Source organism: Eschrichtius robustus, chromosome 2 (assembly GCF_028021215.1).
Source record: "Eschrichtius robustus isolate mEscRob2 chromosome 2, mEscRob2.pri, whole genome shotgun sequence".
NCBI lineage: Eukaryota > Metazoa > Chordata > Mammalia > Artiodactyla > Eschrichtiidae > Eschrichtius > Eschrichtius robustus.
In genome coordinates, this window is record NC_090825.1 from 106,719,079 (window position 1) to 106,744,914 (window position 25,836).

Here is a 25,836-nt window from a genome sequence, read left to right on the forward strand (position 1 = left end):
TACTGCATAGATCAAAAGAGCACAGGCTTAAATCGAAGAGTGAGAAACGGAAGCTTGGCCTCTCCCAGATCAGATTAGTCAATGAACTGATTTTCTCCAAAACTTAGAGCTGTCCTTTATACAACCCAGCATCTCCACTCTGAGTTTTAGCTTTCCATCTCCCTTTGCTATCATTCTCCATTCCGTTCTTCTTTTCTTTCCCTTCCACTTTGCACTGCCTGCTTTTTTTCTCTCTCATTTTCCTTCTCTTGTGTTCTTAATGGCATTCAAGATAAGGATGTCATCTGAGCTACTGCCAAAAAGTTCAGTTCCCACAGATCTTCTGGTATTTCTCTGATGCCCATTTAAGGCTAAGTTTAGCTTAGAGAGTGCAAGGTTATAAAACGTTCTTAACGACCTCAGGAGTGCAGGACTGTGTGTGTGTGTGAGCGTGCAGGAGCGTGTGAGTTTGACATCTGCGGCTGGTAATGTTTTCTCTCTGTTCCCTGTAATTTCATTCTCACTAAATCTTCTGAGTGCAAGAAAAAGGGAGACCTCTTATTTCTATAAACCAACATCAGCTCAGTAACTGGGGTAACTGGTAATTAACTGTGGAGTTTAAATAATGTTATTCAGCACAAGATTCCATCATGCTATATCGTGTAATATCAACACAGAAATTAGTCCAATACTGTTTTTCCCATTATAATGAGTTAGTTTTTTTCATTCAGATTAATTGCAGGAAAACTTCTGCAATTCTCCCTTAATCAGGAACCATGTCTGAGCTCTCACATAAATTTGTTATTACTCCTATTATAGTATTTACTATGTTGTATTTTATTTTAGTGTTTAAGCAGATGACTAGTTCTAGTCTTTAAACAGATAATTTGCTTCTCATTAACAGGGAGTATATATTGTTTGTAAGCTGAACTCCACATACTTGGCCTAATACTAAATAAGTACTCAATAGATATGTGATAAATAAATAAATAAATGTTTATAAATAAATTTATTTTAGTTACCATCCTGTATGTTCTAACTTGTGGTTAAAAAGGTAAAAGAAGGGCTTCCCTGGTGGCGCAGTGGTTGAGAATCTGCCTGCCAATGCAGGGCACATGGGTTCGAGCCCTGGTCTGGGAAGATCCCACATGCCACGGAGCAACTGGGCCCGTGAGCCACAATTACTGAGCCTGCGCGTCTGGAGCCTGTGCTCCGCAACAAGAGAGGCCGCGATGGTGAGAGGCCTGCGCACCGCGATGAAGAGTGGTCCCCACTTGCCGCAACTGGAGAAAGCCCTCGCACAGAAACGAAGACTCAACACAGTCATAAGTAAATAAATAAATAAATAAAAGAACGTGAACTTCTTTAAAAAAAAAAAAAAAAAAGGTAAAAGAATAAAATTCCAATAGGAATTTTAGGAAATTCCTAGGAAAAAGCTATAGATATTTATAATATTTGGAAATGGGGAAGACTTTTTAAACATAATACCAAAGGAATAAATCATAAAAAGCCTTTTTGGAGGGAAATAAACAGAACATATGAAAAGCTTTAAATTTTCACATATTCAATGACTCAGTAATTACATTTCTAGGATATATTCTAAGAATAAAATCAAAGATATAGATTTATCTACATAGATTTTTATCACAGCTTTGCTAAGAAACAAACCAATAAAACCACAAGAGAACCTGAAAATGACCTTAAATGTTAAATGTTAATTAATAAAAAATGTAATTACAGCAGACAGCTATATCACCATAATTGAATTTAAGGTCTGAAATCAGATTGTTGGAGATCCTCCTCCTGTTCTAATACTCCCAATGCTACCATAAGTTTGAAGTGGGCAAAACTTCCTCATCTGTGAGACAGAGAAAATAACTTTACAAATATCATACGGTTGTTTAGAATGTAGATACCTAGCCCTCATTATTACAACATGCAGTGCAACTATTACAGTCCATAATCTAATACAATGTTGTTCATAACCTAAAAGAAGAAGCAGGATATAAGTACATTTCATGTTACAGAACGTGAAATATTCTTACAGTCGATTCCAGTAAGAATGGAAACAGCCCATTCTTTGTAAGCAATATATGTGTGGTAGAACAAAGGACTCAAAGTATAACCCAAATCTTAAAAGTAATTAATTCTGACTGGAGAAAAATCATAAATAATCGCATTTCTTGTTTTTCCTTGTCTTATTTCTAAATTACCTTATAACAAACACGCGTTACCTTTAGATCAGAACATTACAATGGGAGGAATTTTTTCTATAAGTATTGCCTATTCGTTTCTTGGAAGTATCAAATCCACTGCGTATAGAATTCTGCAGAATTCCAGGCTGTTCTCTCACCACACTCCCCTGTATTCCTGGTCACATTATTAATTTACTATGCTACTTGCATGTCCATAGGCTGAACAAACCCACCCTGCATACTTTATAATAAATTCCAAGAGCATGGAATTAATGTTGATTAATAAATGTATAAATTATTTCTGCACAAAGTTTGGTCTGGTCTACATAATCCCCAGAATTCTGGAAAACCCTAATTTGCCAATCTCCACTCTCGTTCTTGGAGAATCTGGATAAGGTCTGAGTAGGTTTAATAACAGTCACAGTTACTTTACCGACTGAAATGTGAGTGGATGAACAGAAATGTACAGAATAATTCAAGACTTTAAGGTGCCATCACACAATCCTGAGCAGTAAGTTATAACGGATGCCTTTAGAGAAGTCACCATCATCACGCCCCCCCTGAATTAGACAGTAAGAGAGGCACTATACATCTGTTAAATGCCCGCTTAGGCAGGAGCATAATAACGCAGAGTTTAAACAGCCAGGACTCTGACAACGGAATTCAGTCTCACGATGGAGGGAGCGAGCGCACACCCTGTGACTGGAAGTATTCGAGCAGAAGCGGAGTTACTCCTCCTCAACATGTTTTTAGACACCGAGTTCATGCGTTAACTGGATGATTTTATGAAAGTTATCCTAAAGGGAAATCCGTCCATTTTACATTTCACATAAAGGCGTGATAGTTTAGATTTTATAAACTTTAACATTTGCAACTTGATCTCACTTTTTTTTCTGATGCAGATTCAGATTAACAAAAGGAACTTTTCTTTAAAATATCAGTAGGTTAAAAAGTAAATTTCCAATCCTCCTTTTTAAGGTACCATTTACTGAAAGATGTACATTTTAAAGGAAATGTCACTAAGCATAAGGGTATTTGAAATTTTACCAAATTTACACACTTTTTAAAAGGAAGTCATGTTTACACGTTTACTACTACAAACTGTTAAAAAACAATTGTTTAACAATTTGTAGTAGTAATTTATGCATAATTTTAAAGGGTCTAGGATATATTTCTAACAGATGGTCTTTATATAAGCATCAAGGAAAATTCCATTACAAAATACGACTTCAACAACCATTTAAGGTATAGAAGTTGAAACAGGGACCTGGGGCAGGCCATGTTTATTTTTTTTTTAATATTTATTTATTTATTTATTTGGCCACATTGGGTCTTAGTTGCGACACGTGGTATCGTTCGTTGTGGTGCGAGGGCTCTAGAGCGCGTGCGCTTAGTTGCCCCGCAGCATGTGGGATCTTAGTTCCCCGACCAGGGATCGAACCCACATCCCCGGCATTGGAAAGCAGATTCTTAACCACTGGACCAACAGGGAAGTCTCCAGGCCACTGGAGTTTATAGTAAGTAATCACTGTACTTAGTCCAGAAATCCCTCAGGTAATTTCATTTCTTGCCTGCCTGCCCCCTCCAAGTTTCTACTGATAAATAATAAGGTATATTTTAAGTGTTAGAGAAAAAACACCAAGTCTTGATATATAATGATGAATGCATGTCTATGTATTTTCAGGTTTATATTAAGTGCAATATTTATCTTATTTCAAATGTCGTCTTTATGGAGAGAGAAGCAAAAAAATTTGAATATTGTCATGTGCCTTGGACATAGCTAAGCTGTCTGCATTTTACAATCAGCATGGGACCACAAGAACTCTTTCTTCAATTCTAAGTATAAAAGGTCATTGTACATATCAGCAAGAATGAGGAAAGAACTCCAAAAAGGCTCAGCTTACCCAGCACCAAGACTCAAGTTAAATACCACAATCATGCCAGCCGTTGGTTACCATTCAGTCTCTTGTCTCCAGTCCGGAAACCAGTCTGCCAGAAGCCCAGATAGCAGAGAAAGCTGCCATGTTTATCACACTACTGATCCCAAGAGACCAATTTAAAGGGAAATTATATGTGTTCTACACTAAGAATGAAAAGTATCCCTAATTTTACAAAGACTTTTTTCTAGGAGAACAAAGAACATATATTTTGAAAATTCAATCATTGAAAAAGACAATATGAACCGTAAATGTAAACTGGGCACATGGGTCTATTCACTAACCTCAACATAAATAAACTATTCTTTTTGTAGCTAAGCAGGCAATGTTTCTTGAGAAAAATTATGAACTCCACTTTCAGTGGGATTAGCTATTACACATTAAAAATTCAATTGAAAATATCTTTCAAAAGCGTTCAAGTTCAGAGTTGCAATCTAAGAGTGGAAATTGCTAATTTCTTCTTTGGAAGAAACAAAGTTTTAGAACTTTCATCTGAAGGTTAGTACTTAAAAAGATTTTTAAGAAACAAACCCATGTTTAAAAAAGAAAATCCTTCAGGCCAATGCATTAACGAATAAATTTTGTAATTCTTCTGAAAACATGCTACTGTACATGTAAAATATATGTTAAGTCTTTATTGAATTTCCATAAATTTAGTAAGGACTAACAAACCCAATGAATGAATAACTGTTGCAGAATAACGATGTAATGCCTGGAAGCCTCTTTCTCGAAACTACACAATTCCTTTGCCAATTAGGAATTGAATTTGAAATCTGCTCAAGATAAAAGTGCTACAAAGTTTACATGACCTCCAGAAAAATGAACATCATCTCCACCAATTATAACTATGTTTGAAATTATAAATTTAACTATTTTCCATTCTATGGTGTTTAAATAAACTTATCATCTCAGAAATTTGTTTTATTCCATTCTCAACAACTTATCATTTTATGCTAACATTTCACAATTAATTTTTCTTCCTAAAATAAAAGCATCTGGTGAAGACGTTTAAATTTGTCCTAAGTGTAACTATAAACTCTGTCATTTGTGGAATGTACTTCGGTCCCAAGAAATCTCTATTACCTTAGGAATAATGTAAATATCTTAATGTACATATACATACAAGTGTATGTTAAAAGGCTGCATACATCTTACTTTTCAAACTTCACCATATAATTCTAATTTCTCAGCTTCTTCTCAAGCTTCAACCTGAATACCAGGATTAAGTTTTTGTCAGTGTAATGGATATAATTTTAAAAACACAAGGTTTCTTTGCAATTCAAAGCCTCTATACATATATAAACCATCACCACTACTTATCTGTAACATTTCAATGACATAGCTTCATATACTCAAAGTTTCACAACAAAGAAAGCACTATACAACTTTAGATGCTATGAAAGCCCTGGGAAAATCAATTGAGTATGTATGTAATTATGAATGATTATATAATATTGATTTTAGTTTAAGCTTATTTTACTTTTATGGTTCAGTGCTAAACAGTTATCACATTTTATAAAATTTACCTTCTTTGATATGCCCTTTTGCTATCAGAACATTATTAATAGTTCACTTATTGCATCAACACTGGGGATTTTCAGTAGTCTACAGGTCACGAGTTTAACTGCTATTTAAATTATGGTAAATTGGTTTCATATTGGCTTGACCGACCATTTACATGGATAAGATGGACAGTGCTGGATGCCTACCCAGCACCCATTCCCCTACACCTTTCCTCCTGCCCAACACAACTTCTACTGGGTTGATACCAAGCTCTCCTTTTCAGATAGATGACTTTGAGAGGCTTTCATCATCTCCTGCTCCAAAGACAGGTCCTGGTAAGTCTACATGGAACGTATTAGTACCATTCCTCTTACCAGGGACTGGTTCAAAAACTCAAGCTTAATCCAATCAGCGTATGGAGTATCTCTGAAGTCTAGTATTGGCCCATGGTTAAAGGAGAGGTTTTCTCTCTCTAGATGTGAACAAGAAAGCATGTTCCCTTAGTTACTGCTGGCAGTCATTTTACAACCATAAAGAACTGGAGGGTAGGGCAAAACTGACAAAGGAACGCAAGGCCAAGACAAGTAGAACAACAGAATGAAAGCCTTGATCATGTCCTACCTGAAGCCCAGTGACTCTGGAATTTTTGTATGCAATGTAATATATTTCCTTGTTGGTTAGGGCAATTTATTTCAGATTTTTGTTGGTTTTGCAGCCAAGAACATGCTACATTTTTTTTTTTAACAGAGGCCACACTGCCAACAGTGACTCCTAATTTGAATTAACTCCAAATTATTAGGATCTGCCATCAGTCACTCACTCAGTATTACTCTAGAGCCAGAGTCCCAGAGTTGGCCTCCTGAACTGAGTTCACTCTGGTGGAAAAAACTGAGACACTTCAGCTGCTATTAGCTATATCTCAAAATCTGACCATGCAAGTTATAGACATAATCAAAGAAGAATGAAAATATTATTTCGTTAGAAGATTTTTTCATCAGGTAATAAAAAATTACACATTTACAACAAGATAAACTTCTCCAAAGGGAGGTTCTCTTTTCTCTTCTTACCTCTTTCACACTGTGGACCAGTGAATCCATAAACACAAGCGCAGCGGTTGGGTCCAATACAACGTCCACCATTCTGACATCCATTTTCGCAGACGGCTGCAAACAAACACAAGAAGCTCACTGTACAGTAAATGTCCAAGTACAATGTAGTAGTGTAGAAATGTAGCAATAATGGATCTTACCTCTAAAACACGTCACATCATGCATTTAAGTAAATATATTTCAGTGTATATTGAGACCAAAACCTACACAATTCATGTAAATCACGTTGTTAAGCAAGCATTTGGTAAAAGCTTTTTTTTTAAAATCAGAATCACAAGGATTGGCTGGCTCTAATGCCCATACAGTCAGAATATAATGATTCCATCCTTTATTTCAGTTCTATTAACACTATAATCTATTTTCATAGGTAAAAGGTGATTAAAATATGAAGGAAAAGAATTGTAGACTTTAGAGAGCAGAGAGAGGGAGAAAAAAAAGGAGAGGAAAATGCGATTTGAAAAAATAAAGAGGATATGGCAATAAAAAAGAAAAAAACAAAGAAAAGGAAGCCAAAAAACAAGGCAGAATAAATAAGTAAAAGGCAAAGCTAACATGAAAAATGGGGGAAAATACCATCAATTCAGCAATAAAATACCAAGAGAAGTAACTAATGTGTCAATTTATAGAAAGAAAGAAAGGGGAAAACCTCACTGTGTCAACACAAAAGGTTCTTTCTTATGAAATTAACCCACAGTTCAAAATTTGTAAGTAATGATGACAAACACCTGCAGCACACACTTTCACTCCTCTAGACTTGCAACAGGGAGACCAGAATTTGGAAGTCAGGTGGCCCAGAGGGAGCCAGTGAGTCAGAAAGGAATCTGAACTCTCTCCCCACTGCACCTCCCAAGGAGAGCAACTCAGCAGCCAGGACCCAAGACAAGAAAGTGTCCTAAAAAAATCACCCTTCAGATTACTTGAAAAATAAGTATTCCTGTGAAACATAATGAGGACAGCTGAATTCAAGAATCTCATCTCCTGCAAGAGAAAATACCGATACCACAAGCTATGTCGTAACCTACCCACCTGTTGAACAGATTAACACTCTGTCCTCACAGAAGTAGAAGAGGATTACATTCTATGACCTGTGCCTCCAAAACAGGACTTAAGACACGAAAGGGCAGTGACGAGGCAGAGCACATTTACGTGCGCTTCAAGTGAGGGCCATATCGGAAATGGGAAGCTCAATAAATAAAGCGATATCTAAAGATGCAAGAGGGTTGCTATTTCCTTACCAGGAACATGCAGCTGGATTACCTACCGTCATCCAGAGCACGCAGAACGGTTTCTCTTCTGCTCATAGTAGCAATACCAAAGCACACTTTGAAACAACACACCTTCATCTTAAAGCATCAGTGTGCCAATGGTCTTAAAATTCTTTGTCTGCATCAGGCTTCGCTCCAAAGCAGAATTCTTTGTATGTCTACACAAGAACGTCTCCCTAAGAACCACACCTTTCCGCTTCTTCACTTGTCCCAAGCTGAGTTTTACTAGAAAGTCCAATTCATCACTGCCTTGGAAAAACAGTTGGGCAGTAAGTTAGATGGATAAATACACAGGATAAAAGATGCGAAATAAAGGTCATGAGAAGCATGAGAAAGATGGAGGTGGAAAGGAATGTGGAAGGAACAAAAATCTGTCTAGAGAACTCTCGGTAGGGTATAATTTCACAGAAACAACTGTAGGGATTTGAATATTTTGATTGCTAAAGGTATACTGCAAATGGGTAACACTCACCTAATGTAATTAATTAATATGAAAGGAATTTTCGTTAAATACTATCAAGGTGTAAGAAATGTAAATGAAAGTCACTGCCCCAGACATGTTCTCTCATTATACATATGCTAACCCTTATGATGTGAATGGGAAAACGCATCCATGACTGACACTCAGGATCTATCCCTGCGGAGGCGGAGGGAGGGCTTCTCTCAGGGTTTTCCAAGACAGAGCTTCCAAATGCCAGGGAGGAGAAGAGGGCTGGATAAGCCTGGAACATCTCCTGGAGAGAGCTCGCCCAGTACACATGAAATCCAGGCTAACTTACACAGGTTAGACTAACAATGCCTCTCTTCTCACTAAATTTTTTTTTGGTGTGGAAAACTTAGTTATTATTCATAAAAAATTATGTTAACATGCAACGTGGTTTTTTGTTACTTCAAATGAAATAATTTTTTAAATTTCTCAATTTTAATTTTTAATACAGTAAATATCAGCAGGTATAACCCATTTAAACAAAAGATCTTCAGTGTCTTCAGTAATTTAAGGAAGTACCAAGGGTTCCTCTGAACAAGAAGGATAAGATCGGCAGATACAGCCATTTGCTTCTATTCCTACTCTCACCTGAGAGAGAGCTCTTCCAGGAGAGGGACCATAGGGAGTTTGCCTTTGTATCCCCCTCATTTACTGTAGTATTTGATGTACTGCAGATTCTCAAAAACTCCCAAAATATGTCAAAATCTCGCAGGATTCTTCCCACCTTTTTGGGAGGCGGAACAACGCAGGGAACAGATGAGAAGTGCTGCTGTGCTCCGCACATCCCAATCACGTCATCCTTTCGATTCTCAGCTTCCCTGCCTATAAAGTAGAGTTAACAGTCCCTACCCCAGAGGAGTTTGGGGATTAAATAAAATGGTGTAAAAAACAAAGTTCACAGTGGCTACACATTCAAGTGTTCTACAGTCTTAATTCCCCTTCTTTTTTATACTGCAAAGGATCTGTATGAAAAACAAAACTTGTTCTACAGCAACCAAAGTTTACCCTGAAGAGCAATAGCCAAAGAAGAGAAGCAGGCAATGCAGATATAAAAGTGGACCAAAAGGGAAAAAAAGAGGTAATTTCCTTCTTTTGAATAAATTAGGATAAAAGTTATTTTATAAAGTAACAAGACGTAATGGCAACAAATTTACCTTTCAACTGGAGTTGGAAAGAAACTTGTATAAGCCTAAATTTCCACCATGGAAAGAATGCTGACCACCCAGGAAGAAAAAAGAAACGCTTACACCTAGTGTGGGACAAAGCAAAAGGCAAGGGAGAAGAAGACTACGTAAAGAAATATGAGCTGGTTTCTTAACTGCCTGCCATGATCTGGGGAGAAGGGAGAAGCAAACCCTGTTTCAAGTTGGTCAGCCTGTGATATAGAACCCTGATCATGACTGCCAAAGCCTGAATATTTTTATTCAGTAAATATTTACTGAGCAACTACTCTGTGCCAGGTAATATGACAAGTGTCTGTTATTACTAGACAGACTCCTGCACCACTCAACATAGGAACAAACACTTGGACATAAGTCAAATCTGAAATTATGGTGGTTACTTCTACACAAATGTATGGGATAAAAACAGATGCTAAACCAGGTTAAAATGTTACAAAGAGGAAAGAAACAAAAGCCTATTTTTCTACACGAGATAATATAAATCTCTACTACTGGCGCTACCTTCTTCCTTTGTCTTCCAGGTTACCATGCTCTCCCAGTTTTCCTCCTGTCTCACTGTCTACTCTTTCTCACTCTTCGCTGGCTTCTCCTTTCTCTTCTCCACCTCAAAATGTTGGGCAGCAATCAAGGCTCTGGCTTCAGCCCACTTCTCTTCTCTACCTGCACCAACTTCCTAGTGATCTTTGTCTAGGCCTACAATTAAAAGATTCACCACATAAAAATTCAATCTATATGCTCCCGAAGTCATATCTCTATCTCTGACCTCTCTCCTAAGAGGTGAGTTCATAGATCTTTTCACTTGGAAGTCTAACAAACTTCTTTAACTATCAAATCCAAAAAAGAACTCTTGATATCCCATGCTCTTAGCCCCACCTGACCCCAGTCCAAACCACTCCCCACTCAGTCTTTGGAATATCAGGAAATGGCATCACCATTCAGCCCAGAGCTCAACCCAAACCTTCTAGTTGTCATTATGGATCTTTGCTTTTTCTTTCAGTCTCATTCACCACACCCATCCCATCAGTACACACTTCCTTCTATAGATTCTACCTCCAATGCAAGCTTAATCCAAACACTTATCACATCCTCAAGTTACTACAGCATCATTCACCAGCACCACTGCACTAGCCTCCTAACTGGCCCTTTCATCTTCTCTCTTGCCGTTTCTACAATCCAGTTTCAACATGGCAGCCAGAGTGATTTTTTTTTTAATGTTGATCAGATTGTATCACTCCTCTGCTCAAACTGCACCAATGGGTTCCCATAATATTTAGGGGATAGTCCAAATTTCTTTCCTTGGTTTATGAGGCCCTACACCTTTGTCTCTGAACTCATCCCCTGCCATTATTTCTTTCCCTCACTTCAGCCCCATAAGTCTTCCTCTTGTTTCCAAAATGTATGTAATCTGTTCCCACCACAGGTCCTTCGTATTTGCTTTTCCCTCTGTCTAGAACACTTTTCCCATAGACCTAAAAGCACAGACTCAGGTCTGTGTTCAAAGTCACCTTCTCAGAGATTCCCCAGTTAAAAAATAGCAGAGAACTGCTTATTCTGACCCAGACTCTCTCCCCCTTACTCTCATTTATTGTTCTAGAACTTCTCATTCCCTAAATTTGTATTAGGCATTTCACTTTTCACCTACTTGTTACCTGTCTTCCCTACCAGAAGATAAGCTCTAAGAAGTTGGGCATCATCTTGCTGGTCACTGATGTACTCCCAGCACCTTGCGCAATGTGGGGCATACAGTAGTTATTCAATAAACATTGCTGAAGGAAATGAAAGAGTGCTTTCTAAAGAACATTTTCTACATTTCTGGGAAAGCAGCTAAGCAATTTTAATGTTTTTATAATCCTCATTTTAAAAAACATTTCCAGGACTTTTCTGGGTTCACAAGCTGATACTGTTACACCCGCCTCTTTACTTCCAGTAAAACTCTCTCTATGAAAGACAACTTAGAAAGCATCTTCCTTAAACCATTTCTTGAGCTGACATGTACTAGTTATCATACCATCACCTTCTTATTTGCTGGGACTAATGAATTTTTTAAGTTATATAACTTTCTTGAACCAAATGTTCTATTACCCGTGAGTAAATGTTAGGCAAGGATAGTTCCGTCCCATGAGATATCTAGAGAACAAATTTTCAGATGTATGATGGTCTTCTGGCCCAGTGCTTTTTCGCTTTCCCCTGACTGAAAAGTGTGGTGACATCAATATGGCTTGCCACAGGAGCAGAAGAACATAAAAGCACCTCTTACAGGATGGGAAACTACTTTCCATCACCTCATTTCCCATTTCTGTGTGAAGAGCAGGGAAGAGACATACCTACAAGAGCTCTTTCTGTAGAACGTTCAGGAAAATACATACATACATACATACATACACACACATACCCCAGACAGGTACAGCAGCTGAATTCAGGAAAAAGTGGCTAGTTTTAGGATAGGTTTGACGAAATACTCTGAAAGACCAGTTGAGGTGAGGCTCTACCCCTGCAATTCTAAAGGAATTACGATTTTTCTCCCTAAGGAGTAAAAGGTTGAGTTTCAAGAAGCATAACAGTATCTCTTCTCTGGCTATTGAATTCTATAAAATAGGGATATAATCAGATCTCCTAATGCTTTTGTAGGTGTAAAAAAAGGTATAAATCTGCTCTGTTATAAATAAAATAGACAAATGATGGGAACATGTTGTATAGCACAGGGAACACTACCTAATGCACTGTGGTAACCTAAATGGGAGGGAAGTCCAAAAGGGAGGGGATATCTGTCTGTGTATGGCTGATTCATTTTGGTGTGCAGTGGAGGCTAACACAACATTATAAAGCAACTGTACTCCAATCAAAATAAATAAATAAATATGGTGTTCATAATAGACTTTTTTAAATAGTTATAATCTGGAGTCCATTGTATAAAATTTGGAAAATGCTTGAATGTATGAAAAAATACAGAAAAAAAAATCATTTATGAAAAAAGAAATTTTGTTACAATCTCTGATCCACTGTTGTCCAGTTGTTTCCTGCTCTCATCTGGTCAACCCTAGCCTAAAAAAAGTTATTACATCGGCATCTTCTATTCTTGCAAAATACTGGCCTCAGTGCATGGTGTTCTCTCAAATTCCTTAAGATTCCATTTCCCAGACTCAATCTCAGGCTAGCTTAACAGCTTTTCCCATACCTGAGAACCACCTACACAAGGGGTCTGCAAACTATGGGCCACAGGACAGATCTGGCTCACTGCCAGTTTTTGTGCTGTCCATGAGTTAAGAAGGGTTTTTACAATTTTATGTGGTTGAGAAATCAAAAGAAGAATAATATTTTTGTGGCACGTGGAAATTATATGAAATTCAAATTTCAGTGTCCAGAAAGTTTCGCTGAAACACAGCCAAGCTTTTTTATTTGCATATGGTTGCTTTTGCACTACAATGGCAGAGTTGAATAGTGACACGGATCACAAAGTGTAAAATATTTACTATCTGGCCTTTACAGAAAATGTTTGTCGACTCCTGACCTTAAGAGAATATTTTTCTTTAAATCAAGTCACCTGTTTATTTTAAATTATTTTAAAAGAAAACTTTATAGCACTTATAAACAGAAAGCTAAAATTACCCAAACCTGAAGGCAACCTCAAAAATAACATCAACAGTCACAAGGAGATACCACTTTGTATCCGTTAAGATTGCTACCATCAAGAAAACAGAAATAACAACTGTTGGTGAGGATGTGGAGAAATTGGAACCCTTGTGCACTGCTGGTTCCCACCTGTAGTAAAATATAAAACTGTGTAGCCACTATTGAAAACAGTATGAAGGGCAGCTCTTCAAAAAACGTAAAACAGAATTACCATATGATCCCTCGATTCCACTTGTGGGTATATATCCAAAAGACCTGAAGCAGGGACTTGAATGGATGTTTATCCACCCAGGTTCACCACAGTGTTATTCGTAACCAAAGGTGGAAGTATCTCAAGTGTCCATCAATGGACAAACAGATAAAAGCAAAATATGATATATACACAAAATGGAATATTATTCAGCCTTAAAAAGGAAGAAAATTCTGACACAAGCTACAACATAGATGAACCATGAACACATTATGCTAAGTGAAAGAAGCCAGCCACAAAAGGACAAATACTATATGATTCCACTTACATATGGTACCTAGAGTTGTCAGATTCACCGAGACAGAAAGTAGAATGGTGCTTGCCAGGAGGTGGGGTGAGGGGAAATGAGGAGATAGCATTTAATGGGTACAGAGTTTCAGTCTTGCAACACAAAAAATGTTCTGTGGATGGATGGTGGCGACAGTTGCACAACAATGTGAATGTACTTAACGCCACTGAACATACACTTAATAGTTAAAATGGTAAATTTTATATTATATATATTTTACAATAATTTTAGAAGTTTTTTAAACTGCAACAAAAACAGAATAAGGTTAGTTTAAAACAAACTAGATATTCTTGCATATCTAAGACGTGGTCTTGCTATGGTAAAATGGTTAATGAACAATTCTTAGGGAGGCCTTGATGATTAGCAGCAAACCTAGACTCTGCACCTGATGAAATGCAAACGGAGTGAAAAGGGACTTTCTTACTATTTATGATTCAACTTTCGTTAACATCATGTCCTTCTACTCATCCATACTTAAAAATATGGGGATTCCTGTAAGAGTCCCACAATTTGGGAAACACTAACCTAAAGTATTCCCCAGTGATAAGTCAAAATACAAGAGCTATCATCCTTACCTTCTTGCTAAAATGTTGTTTTTGATTATAATAGGATATTCTCCAGTGAGTGAAGAGCTTTGCTGGATTAAAGCTCCCTCTTTCACAATGACATGATTTTTAAAAAATCACTTCACAGCCCTGTACTGTGGTATTAAATAATAAAACATATTTGAGCAAAGGACAATTTATAAGATTGGCTCTGCTAGGGTTAAATTTGGGATATCCTAAAAAGAGAGAGAGACCACAGCGAACGTTACCATTTTTTTCAGAAAGGTATCCATGCTTTATGGAACTAGATAAAAGAAAATCAAGTAAATATTTACTTGTGATATATGTCAAATTTGATAAAGCACTAGTAATATTCAACAACATCAATACTCTAAAACAAAAATTTTTAAAGAACTGGAAAAAAATTAGGTATTCAGCTATAAGGTATGTCTTTTCTACATCAAAATATTTTTAAAGGATTTTAAGATCCTTTACAAGACCTTAAGTTATGACTCAGTATCAAATGCCCACTCAATCAAATTATTTCTCATAAATTGAGTCTATCCCAATGTTGCTTACGTTGTCCACAATAAGTTCCAATATATCCTTTCTGGCACTGGCAATGGTCATCTGCACAGGTCCCACCGTTCATGCACCTAACGCTGCACTGCTGAACTGCAAAGAACAACAAAAAACATAAAATTATCAATCACCAGAATTACAGTATCTGTGAGAGTTATAAAACTATACTAAATACCCAATTAATGACAAATGTATTCTACGGAAGGAAATGTTATGACCCAAGCATACCTTTATTTATTTGTAGGAAGTATGCACACGAGCATATCTGTTACAACATATGTTATTTAGTATATATTTAAAATCTATTACACTTTCAATGTTAAAAGAAGGAAATATAAGGTGACTGGAAGTGTCAGTTCTAGGATGCAGGAAGCACTCATGTATCCATTCAGAATGCAGTGGCTGAGGCCTGGCACTGCCATCACCCAGTGCTTAAGCAACTGCTTCTCTTTCTCTCACACCAAGTGTTTTAACAAGGTCTGCAGGTTCCACTGGAAGATATATCTCAAATCCATCTTCTCCCTTCTGTCGCCATTGATACTGTGTGGTTCAGCTACCCTCATCTCTCACCTGGACTGTTGCAGTAACCTCCTGATAGGTTCCCTAGCTTCTACTCTCACCCTCTTCAAATTCTTTCTCTGCAGAGCAGCTAGAGTAATCTTTTAATAATATAAATGGCATTGCTTCATTTTCTTATTGAAACCCTTTCAATGACTCCTTGTTGCATTTAGGATATAATGCAACCCTTCCATGACCAAGGAGGCCGTGTATTATCTCCCTGGATGTGCCTGCTTCTCTAAGATCTTCTCTTCCCAATCTTCCTCTTTGTAATCGCATGAACCTTTCACAGTTTCTCAAGTGGAGGAAAGGTCTTTTGCTTTGCTACTTCCTCTTCCTGTGAGGGTCCCTCCCTGGCTCTTCTCATGCCTGGCTCATTCTCGTCCTTCAGAACTCAGCTTCAATGTCACGTCTCATCAGAGGGGTCTTGTCTGGCTCCTGTTTCTAGGTTCCTACTTGGCTCCAGGCTGTTCTCCTTCACAGCAAAGTTTCCTTCCGAGAACTTACCACTATCTATAATGACTTTGTGGTGTTTGTTTACTTGTGTTTTGTCTGTCTCCCTACAGAGATGTAAGCTCCGTGACAGTGGATGCCAAGTCCATTATGACAGCAGGGCACTGAGCTCATTGCCATTTGCTGGGGCCAAGGAAACTGTGGAAGAAGTAGACTGCGGTCAACGATGACTCAAGAGTTTCATGCCACAGTGTCAGATGCCTACTATCCATTCACGTGGAGATGTCCAATAGGAAATGGAACATGTGAATATGAAGCTCAGTGGAGGGATCTACTCTAGAGATAATCATTATGAGGTAGCAACACGTTGGTAGTAACTGAAGACAGATATGTAAACAAGTGCACCCAGGGAGGACAGAACTCTTGGGAATACATAACTGTGACTGTAAGGCTAATAAAGAAGATACAGGAAGGAGACTAAGAAATAATAATCAAGAAAAGGAGCATTGTGAGCCATTAATATTTTACAAGTGAAGGGAAAAGAGAGCATTTCCAGAAGATCGTGATTAATGGTGCTAAATGCTTTGTGGAGCTGGAGCATCGTGAGGACTGGAAAGGAGAGAAAAGTTCCTGATGGAAAGAAAGGCAGCCAGTGTTACTCAAGGCCAAATGAATTCAGGGATCCCCTATTAAATTACATACCGTAAACTGAGGGTCAGCCAGTGATTGTTCAGCTGCCCAGGTAGAGGAATTAAGAAACTGAACTGTAAAAAATGTCTCCACGTTTGGGTTTTTTGCTGAGGGTGTATTTGAGAAAACTAAGAGAACAGGATAATGAAGATATGGGGAATGGTATCGTCCAGGCAGTCAGACAAGGGAGGTTCAGGAAAGTAGTGGAAGAAATTTGCTCATCAGGGTGGTCAAGAAAGTCTCGATGAATTCTAAATAACAGGTTTTCAAAGGTCGGGAAAATGACAGATTCTTTTCACAGAAAACGAAAACTAGAGCATTAATCAGAAGTTTCATCATCAGACAATGACATTTGTTATATGAATCTTGAATCTTATATTCCTCAATCAGATAGATTATCTATTACCTTTTCTTAGGGAAAATTTGTAGAGAGAAGTGTTAAAAATGTAACAACTTCACACTAGTTTGAGGCAGACAAAGATTTATTTAATTATTGAGCAATTAAATAAATAATATCTGCTTCCACCTTGCTATAAAATATTACCTTAAACACTGGCCTAAAAGATTAATCTTGGACCTTAAAGACCCAACAATTTCTACTTAGGTCATGAAAAACACAATCTTAGCCCACTGTTATTGTGATCTTACAGAGCTGTTGGGAGTCAGTATGTGTAAAGCAAAATAGCTAATATATGTAAAACATCTGGTCAGTACACAATAAATATTTGTTGTCATCTCAATCCTCTTATCCTTCCCCTTTAGTTAACCCACGAAACAGGATATGAGCCACAGGAGTTAAGCAAAGGCAATAAACAGAGCTGAGCGTTTGAGACTACAGGCTTAGGCATCAGAATCCCTGGCTTCAAATCTATGTTACTTTGGGCGAGTTAAACTTATGTGCCTCATTCTCCTTCTCTGTCAATAGGGTAATAATAGTATATCATAATACTCATGTGAGAATTAAATAAAATGATATAGTTAAACACTTAAAACAGTACCTGCAACACGGCAAAAACCCAGTAAGTTATAGCTATTACTCGCAAAGAATTACTTCTCCACTAAATCCAGGCTCTTTTACTGAATAGACACATAGCTTCTGGACCAGTAATGAAATCATTTTTCTTAATGAAAATCACCCCCCCATTACCCCTTAGTTGTTGGTGGCAACAACTAAGCCACCAAAGATTTTTACTCCAAAGATTAGTACTGACCTAGTTAGTGAGGAAAATTATCATGGGTCTATATCCTCATTGAAAAGGACATTTAGTATTTACTCAAAAGCTTACAGATAATGCAGTAAATAAGGTCACATATTAAAAACGTACTTGATTTTGATCCACAGGTTGGTGATATTTGGCCGCTGGAACAAGTACACATGTTAGGACGGGAACAAAATCCATCTCCACAACTATTTCTACAAATTGCTGCAGAAAGCACAACAGGGAAGCGAACAAACAATTAGGTAATAAACCATAGTTTACAAAATAAGAAAACTATAGTTAAAAACAATAAACCTGAAAAACTAAGATATAAAATATGTGATATATTATATACAATGGAATATTACTCAGCCATAAAAAGAAACGAAATTGAGTTATTTGTAGTGAGGTGGACGGACCTAGAGTCTGTCATACAGAGTGAAGTAAGTCAGAAAGAGAAAGACAAATACTGTATGCTAACACATATATATGGAATCTAAAAAAAAAAAAAAGGTTCTAACGAACCTAGGGGCAGGACAGGAATAAAGATGCAGACGTAGAGAATGAACTTGAGGACACGAGGAGGGGGAAGGGTAAGCTGGGATGAAGTGAGAGGGTGGCATGGACATATATACACTACCAAATGTATAATAGATAGCTAGTGGGAAGCAGCCGCATAGCACAGGGAGATCAGCTCGGTGCTTTGTGACCACCTAGAGAGGTGGGATAGGGAGGGTGGGAGGGAGATGCAAGAGGGAGGGGATATGGGGATATATGTATACGTATAGCTGATTCACTTTGTTATACAGCAGAAACTAACACAACATTGTAAAGCTATTATACTCTAATAAAGATGTTAAAAAAAGTTTTTAAATGTGATATATAATGCCTAATTTCAGATATACAACAAAATTACCCATTGTAGACAAGTGAATAAGTCTCTTAAGTATCCTTATGATAATGTGCACACAAATGAAGCTACTTCAAGTTCCATAATCCTAATCATTCAACTCTTATCAACACAGGTCATCTTTTCCATTCAAGGGAAAGAGTTTATACTCAGAATTCACCGTGAGAAGACAGTCTTGGTCCTAGGAAGCTGGGAGGGTTGAGGAAACCTAGAGGTCCTGCATACCTTCAGAAAACACAGCCAACTCTGTAAAGGACCTTCACAGGAGACAGAGAATGTGAAATTGGCTGAGCTGGAGACTCCACGCTCTAACGACTTGGCCAAGCCCCAGGGGTTCCATGCACATTCCTTCCCGGCTGGTATCTGACCTGCCCCATCATCAATCTTTGTTCCCCTTAATAATTCTCTCTCTCCTTCCTCCAGCCTTTCTTCTCCCATTTTACCTCCACAACCTAGCCTATTCCTGCTGCTCAGAAAAGCTGCTGCGACATTTTGATGGAGGGAGAGTCAAAGCCTCCTGCAGCTATGACCTCCAAGGTATGAGGGTCATCAGAGCAAAGAATGTTAGGCTCACTGACACAGCACATACCACAGATCCTCAAAATCGGTAGCCCAGTGCCTTCAAATGGGAAGTCTCTCCCATATTTAGAGTCAGTCCATTTAGGAGCTGAGAGATTTATCTCTATACCCACAAGTGAATTCTCTGTGTGCACACAGGCAAGTGCTTTAATGCTCCATGAGTGGATGCATGAAGACAGGAAGAGGAGAGTCTGGAAATGCCCTGAAACTAGCTGTAAATATGTATGTAAATGTGTGTATGTATCTTTCGCTAGGGAGGGGGGTCTCACAACTTTCAAAGAGATCTGAGCCCCTCAATGCGTAATGTAAAGGGTGTGTTCTATAGAAATGAACTAACTCAATAAATGTTTTTCTTCTCCGGATTGCCTTTTGACACCCACATAATATGGCCAGCATCTCTATTAGCACTCCGTATAAACGAAAATGTCATAAACTATAGTGTGAATATAAAAAAAATTTTAGGCAAGAACATGGCTTCTGCCATGGAGTTGACTATCAATTCTTAAAATGTGCTAGATTTTCCGATCACCAATAACTTTCCAATGACAAATGTTTACTAAAACATTGTTTTATCTCAAAGCCCCCTTACCCTCAGCAGGTAGACATTTAGTCTAGGCTTACGTTATATACAAAGTGCCCCTTCCCAGGTCCTAAACCCAAAGAAGGTCTGATGAGCTGGAGACTACTCATCCTCAGACAGATCCCTGTCATGGCCACAGGTGTACCCTGTATATCCATGAACCCATGAGAAGCAAGAATGCTTAGGCTCTTTCTCTTCACACTCATCTCAAACTATAGTACATCTCATCTAAATATCTGTCCCTCCCACAATTACAAAAACGATGAGACCCAGAAATACCAGAGGGGAAAGGAGAGAGGACCTGGGTGTTGGGATTTCAGTGATGCTGGGAGAAGATGCATGGCACAGTGGAGGGTAAATGAATGGTATGCAAGAGGTCTGAGGTTGAGTTCCCGCTCTGCCATTGACCCACTGCAAGCTCGGAAAAAAACCCACAGTTTCTCTGGGTTTAGTTTTCTCATTGGTAAAATAAAACAAAATGATTATAGTGGAATGTTCTGATGTCTCTTCGGGTCTCAAATGCTACGATTCTGGGCCAACCCCTTCCCACTGTTATTCCACTGATCAAAATGCTCTTCATAGTATAATTTCACAACAAAAAAATTAATAAGCAAACTTTTCCATTGCTTCATGTTCTAACAAGATTTAAAAAAAACAAATGGAAAGTGAGAAAGTCAATTTCATCCTTTTGGAAACAAATATTTGGAAGTTTGGAAGTACTTCAGTGATTTTTGCAGGCCACAATTAAGAAGAATAACAACAAGACGCAGACTCAAATCGAAATGCATTAAGTTTCCAGTAGTTTGAGAAATATATTTTTATTTTAATATCTTCTCATGAAGCCCGGTCAAGGCCAACCAGATTAAAATTCTAGGAGTTGATCATTTTAATATCTTTCTATAAAGAAAAAATGTTGATGTATAAATGTATAAGGAAATTAATCTTTGGTCCTCCTTTTCTATTTGTATTTCACTTATTCTCTTTTTGTAAGTTTCCTCCGAGCTTTTCTTTTGCTAAATGATGGAAATTCAATAAATATAATAAATAATTTGTTATCATAAGAAAGTCATGGAATGAAAATTCTTTTTTTATTGAAGTCTAGTTGATTTACAATATTAGTTTCAGGTGTATAGCACAGTGATTCAGTATTTTTGCAGATTATACTCCATTATGTTATTACAATATAATGGTTAAAATTCCCTATGCTATACAATATATCCTTGTTGCTTATCTATTTTACACATAGTAGTTTGTATCTGTTAATCCCATACCCCTAATTTGTCCCTTCCCCACTTCTCCCCTTTGTAACCACTAGTTTTCTGTATCTATGAGTCTGTTTCTGTTTTGCACATACATTCATTTGTATTATTTTTTAGATTCCACATATAAGTGATATCATACATTTTTTGTCTTTCTCTGACTTATTTCACTAAGCATAATTTTCTCTAGGTCCATCCACATTGCTGCAAATGGCAGAATTTCATGAAATGAAAATTCTTAATTTTGACTTTATGATGGTTTCAATTTAGTTATTACCTCCATATACTATAGTTTTAAATGTCAAACTAATTGAACTAGTGAATTTAATGCAAAATATTAAGGTAAAATTTAGATGAGACCCATGCAAGAGAATATAAACGCATTACAGTCTCCCTCTCTTTTGTGCACTATTTTATAGTCTTGGGTATTTGAATTACCTTTTAAATGTGCTAATAAATATTTTTGTAGATATCTCTTGACACAAGTACTGTAAATGTTTCTTGGAGATATAAAGATCATTTCAAAGTTTATGCTTTTTATAGATTTATGATACACGTACATTCCAGTGTATTTCATAAGCACCCAAATACTTGGAGTATCAGAAATGCGGGCTACAATATTCACTGTTACTTTGAGATTTCCAAAGCTGATTTTCTAAACATGTAAAGGGCACAATGTTACTCAAAGACCAAAAATATATTTAAAGCTGACACTCAGAGGGCCGTATATATACATATACATTTTTTTTTCCTACTGCAAATATTCTGGAAGGCTCTGTTCTCTGGAATTCCCATTCCACACTGATCCAATAAAATCTGACTTTACAGATTTTCAACACGTACCATAAACCAATCCCTTCTCCTCGGCTACTCTCCAACTCAATGATGGCAGTCACATTCATTACATTTAGTGAGTCAGACTTTCCGCAGTGCCTAAGTCACTCCCGGCTAGTATGGCAGGTGTGTGGTGAGTGACTTAGCTGTTTCAGAATTCTAGGAACCATGTAAGTTTAAAGCAGGCACAGTAACACCCTACTGGTCTGAAAAAGTAAATGCACCCTCTACAAATGCCTCACGTATATGACTTACGTGCTGGAGGGAAAATAGTCCAATATCCTTCCATTCTTTTCAATAAAAGTAAAGGCTTATAATCAGAAGGTTTATTTAAAATATTTATGAATCACCCTAAAGAACACAGTTGTTGCTTCCTGTTTTTGCCTCATTACTGGATATTGTGGGATTTTTAGGGTAGAAAAAATAAGAAGCTAGTATTCACAACACTTGAGATATCATGCCTTTTTAAAAACTGCACAGAAATAACATCAAGTGTCTATCTCAAACCCACAAAACCAATAAATATAGAGTCAGAGATGCCACTACATCCTTATTATCCCTTGGCTAGTGTGGCTTGCCCTTTTTCTCTCTTCATGTGGCATAATTATCTTTTCCCTGGGGAATATCGAGGTCAATCTAAAGTCAAGATTGTCTCTAAATAAATGTGCTATGACACCTGGCTGTCCTCCCAACAAGGCAAATGTGGCTGTGCTATATAAATACACAAGAAAAGGCCAATCACACTTCAACTCACAAATTCACAGGCATGTGAAGTAAGACACCCCATAGTCCACCACTGTGAGGCTGATAATGATAACTAATGACTTCTCCAATTAAAACTTGGAGAGCTGGGTATACACTTTGGAAACTGAATAAAATACTCAAAACTTTTAAGGTCAGATATGCAAAACTTTTGAAGTTCTAAGACTCACACTTTGGAAATCTACTGTACACTATGAGATCTGGGGTCTGGAAATCCTAAATTTCCTAAAAGTCTTCCAAAAATTTAAAAAAAAAAAAGTCAAGCCATTTGGAAGAGTTCTCTCTTTTACAATTTTTGTTAACCTGGATCAACTCTAAATCTCTGAGAGTGCTCCTTTCTATCTATGTTAGGTGACTGTTGAGATGAAGCCAGAGATAATAAAGCGGTTTTGTACGGAGGCCTAAGAAAGCTTGATCTTCAGAAGGCCTAAACCTCCTGCAGAGTCAAAAGGCAGATAATTTACATAATCACATTGTGGTCTTATCTGCTCTCCTTCAGGAAAAAGTGGTGTGGGTTATCTGGGGAATTGCTGTACTCCCCCTTCAGGTTGTATTAATAGACATCGAAAGATAAAACTTGCAAGTATCTTTGAAACCTTTATTATTATTGCCCTTCAACAGAGTCTACAAGTGAAGTCTAAACCGAGGCAAACTGGCTGCTTCTTCCCCACCATTCAAATGGGGCCGCGCGTCCTAATTATTACTGCTATGTGGCCACCGCATTCTAAACGCAAATGTGTGTCCGAACGACTGCAAGAGGTCGGCCCTGAGATGGGGCCGAGCGTACTGCCCCAAACTGCGATCCCAGCCAAGCACTCACGGACAATGCATTGGTTTCCTCCAGGGAGCGTCTTCCATCCCGGGCAGCAGTAGGAGTGGAACCTGGATCCGCATACGTTGGGCCTGCGATAGACAAGTGAAGTAACGCACACTTAGAGAGGGGTGCGGTAATACATTAGCAGTTTTCGTAACATTTATGGGACAACCAACAGACAAAAACTACACGTCAAATTCTTGGGGCTTGGGGCTCAGACGTGGAAGTAAACGAGCTAGACACTGGAATGAGGAGGGTCAGAAATGTCTAAACATTGCCTTTCATCCGCCCTCCGTTGCTACCTTTTTAAAGAGCGAAAAGAAACAGGGAAACGTATAATTTGCTACTATTCTAGCCTCCGGATGCAGAGAACAAAGGGAACACTCCGTTTCAAAAATCCTTGCCCTCGTCCCCAAATCCATCCCTCCTTGATCAACTGTTACTTTGGCCCCGACATGTCAAGGATGGCGAGTCGGAAGGTGGAGCGCTCGGCTTGATGATTAGAGTGAGCTGTAAGCCCCGCACACGTCCTCAAACAAAAGGCTCGGGAGTTGCGCCCCCGACGGTGGGGAGCAGGCAGGCTCGACCAGCCCCAGCGCGGCGCGGGGCGGCCTCAAGCGCGCCTTCCGCCAGGAACTTGTTCCCGCACGGCGGGCTCTGCAGGCGCTCCGCGATCCGCACCCGGGGCCCTCCGACCCACCCGCTGCCCAACCCCCCGAGGGAGGTTTTTTTTTTGTTTTTTTTTTTTTTGCTGGCCGAACTGCGGAGGAAAAGGGGGAGGCGCTTCTGGGAGTCTTCGGGGTCTACTGGTGGAAGGGGCCCCGGCTCTAGCCGCCAGAACTGGGTTTTGGGAGGGGGTGGGGTGGAAAGCTGCCAAGCCGAGGTTTCCCCGTGCTGCCTGCCCACCTACCCTCGGAGCACGTCCTGCTGTCCTCGCCTGCGGACGCGGCTGGCCGCCGCGACGCCCTCCTCCCGGTACTCGGGCACTGCGAACCCGCCTTCAGAGCCCGCCGCTGCGGGCCTGACCTGTTGCGGCGGCGACTGGGGCCGGGGCGGCTTGGGCGGCGGGGGCTGGGGCTGGCCGGCCGTGCCCTGCGCCCAGAGCGCCACGCAGCCCAGCCACACGAAGTAGGGCTGGAGACACAGCCGCCGCCGTCTCCCCATCGCGCGCGCTGAGAGCGCGCAGACCGTGGTCCGCGGAGAGGAAGCGCTCAAAGACAAAATCTACGCGGCCCGAAAAAAGTCAGGTCTAACAAGCCCTTCGTCGGCTCCGGAGACTCTCTTGAGCTCGGGCTCCCTGCTCTAGTGGGAGCCCCGGACCGAGCGCCGGCCCCCTGACTGCCGGCGGGGCGCGAGCTCTAGCGCAGCGGGCGGCGAGGCGCGGCGGCGGAGCAGCCGGCAGCCCCGCGCGGTCCACGTTGCATCCCCCGGGCCGCTGCCCCGAGCGACTCCAGGACCGCCAGCAGGCGGGGGCGGGAAATTACAAAAGTAACCCGAGCAGCCGCGGCGTAAAGTTACAAAGAAAGCGGACCTCAAAAGAAAAAAAGGGCCTGCACGCAGCGACTCGGCGGATTCCCGTGCGCTCCGGGCACAGATCTTGGAAAGCTGCAAAAGTCACCAGAAAGAAGCCGGAAAGCAAACAAAAGTCGCCCCCCAAAGAAAAGGAGGGTCTTCTCCCGGCTCGCCCGGAATTCTACTGGGCAGCGACGCGCCGGCGGCGGCCGAAGAGCCGGGCGGAGGTGCGCGGGACCGGGGCGAGCCGCCGGTGAGAGGGAGGGCGGGAGGCTGGACGCCGGAGAAGATGCGGCGGGCGAGGGCGCGGCGCGGGGGTTTTGAGGCCCGGCGGGGCGCTGGGCGGGCCGGCGGGCGGCGGCTGTCAGTGGGGGCTGGAGCGCAGCCGTCCACACGTGGGGCGCAGCCCTGACCGAGGGGCCGGCGCAGAGTGGGCGGAGACAGAGTAAGGGGGCGATGGGGTGGGGAGGAACAAGGGGAGCCAGGGGCTGGGGGAGGGGAAGAGGAAGGAAAGGGGTAGGGTGAAGGGAGGGGAAAGGACTCAGATTGGGGAGAAGGGGGGCGATCCAGAGAGGAAAGCCAGGGTTTGGAAAAGGGGCTTGGAAGGAGGGATTGGCGAGCTTGGGTACGAGAGGAAATGAGCGGGGGATGGGGGCGAGGTTAGGGCGAGGAGAGAAGTGGGAAAGGGGAGGGAGGGCAGGGGGGCCTGGAGGAGGGGGCGAGGCGCTAGTCGA

The 25,836-nt window shown here is 40.0% G+C and overlaps 1 protein-coding gene across 1 annotated transcript in view; it reads right to left on the bottom strand.

Moving 5' to 3' along the window:
* Positions 1-25,412, bottom strand: part of FBN2 (fibrillin 2) — a 222,488-nt gene extending 197,076 nt beyond the window's left edge. The window contains exons 1-5 of the mRNA XM_068535802.1: positions 24,501-25,412; positions 23,597-23,679; positions 17,979-18,077; positions 14,950-15,045; positions 6,682-6,777 (exon numbers count right to left, since the gene is read on the bottom strand). Coding sequence (XP_068391903.1) covers positions 6,682-6,777; positions 14,950-15,045; positions 17,979-18,077; positions 23,597-23,679; positions 24,501-24,754 — 628 coding nt within the window. The 5' untranslated portion in view covers positions 24,755-25,412. The remainder of the gene's footprint in view (positions 1-6,681; positions 6,778-14,949; positions 15,046-17,978; positions 18,078-23,596; positions 23,680-24,500) is intronic.
* Positions 25,413-25,836: the final 424 nt, after the last annotated feature.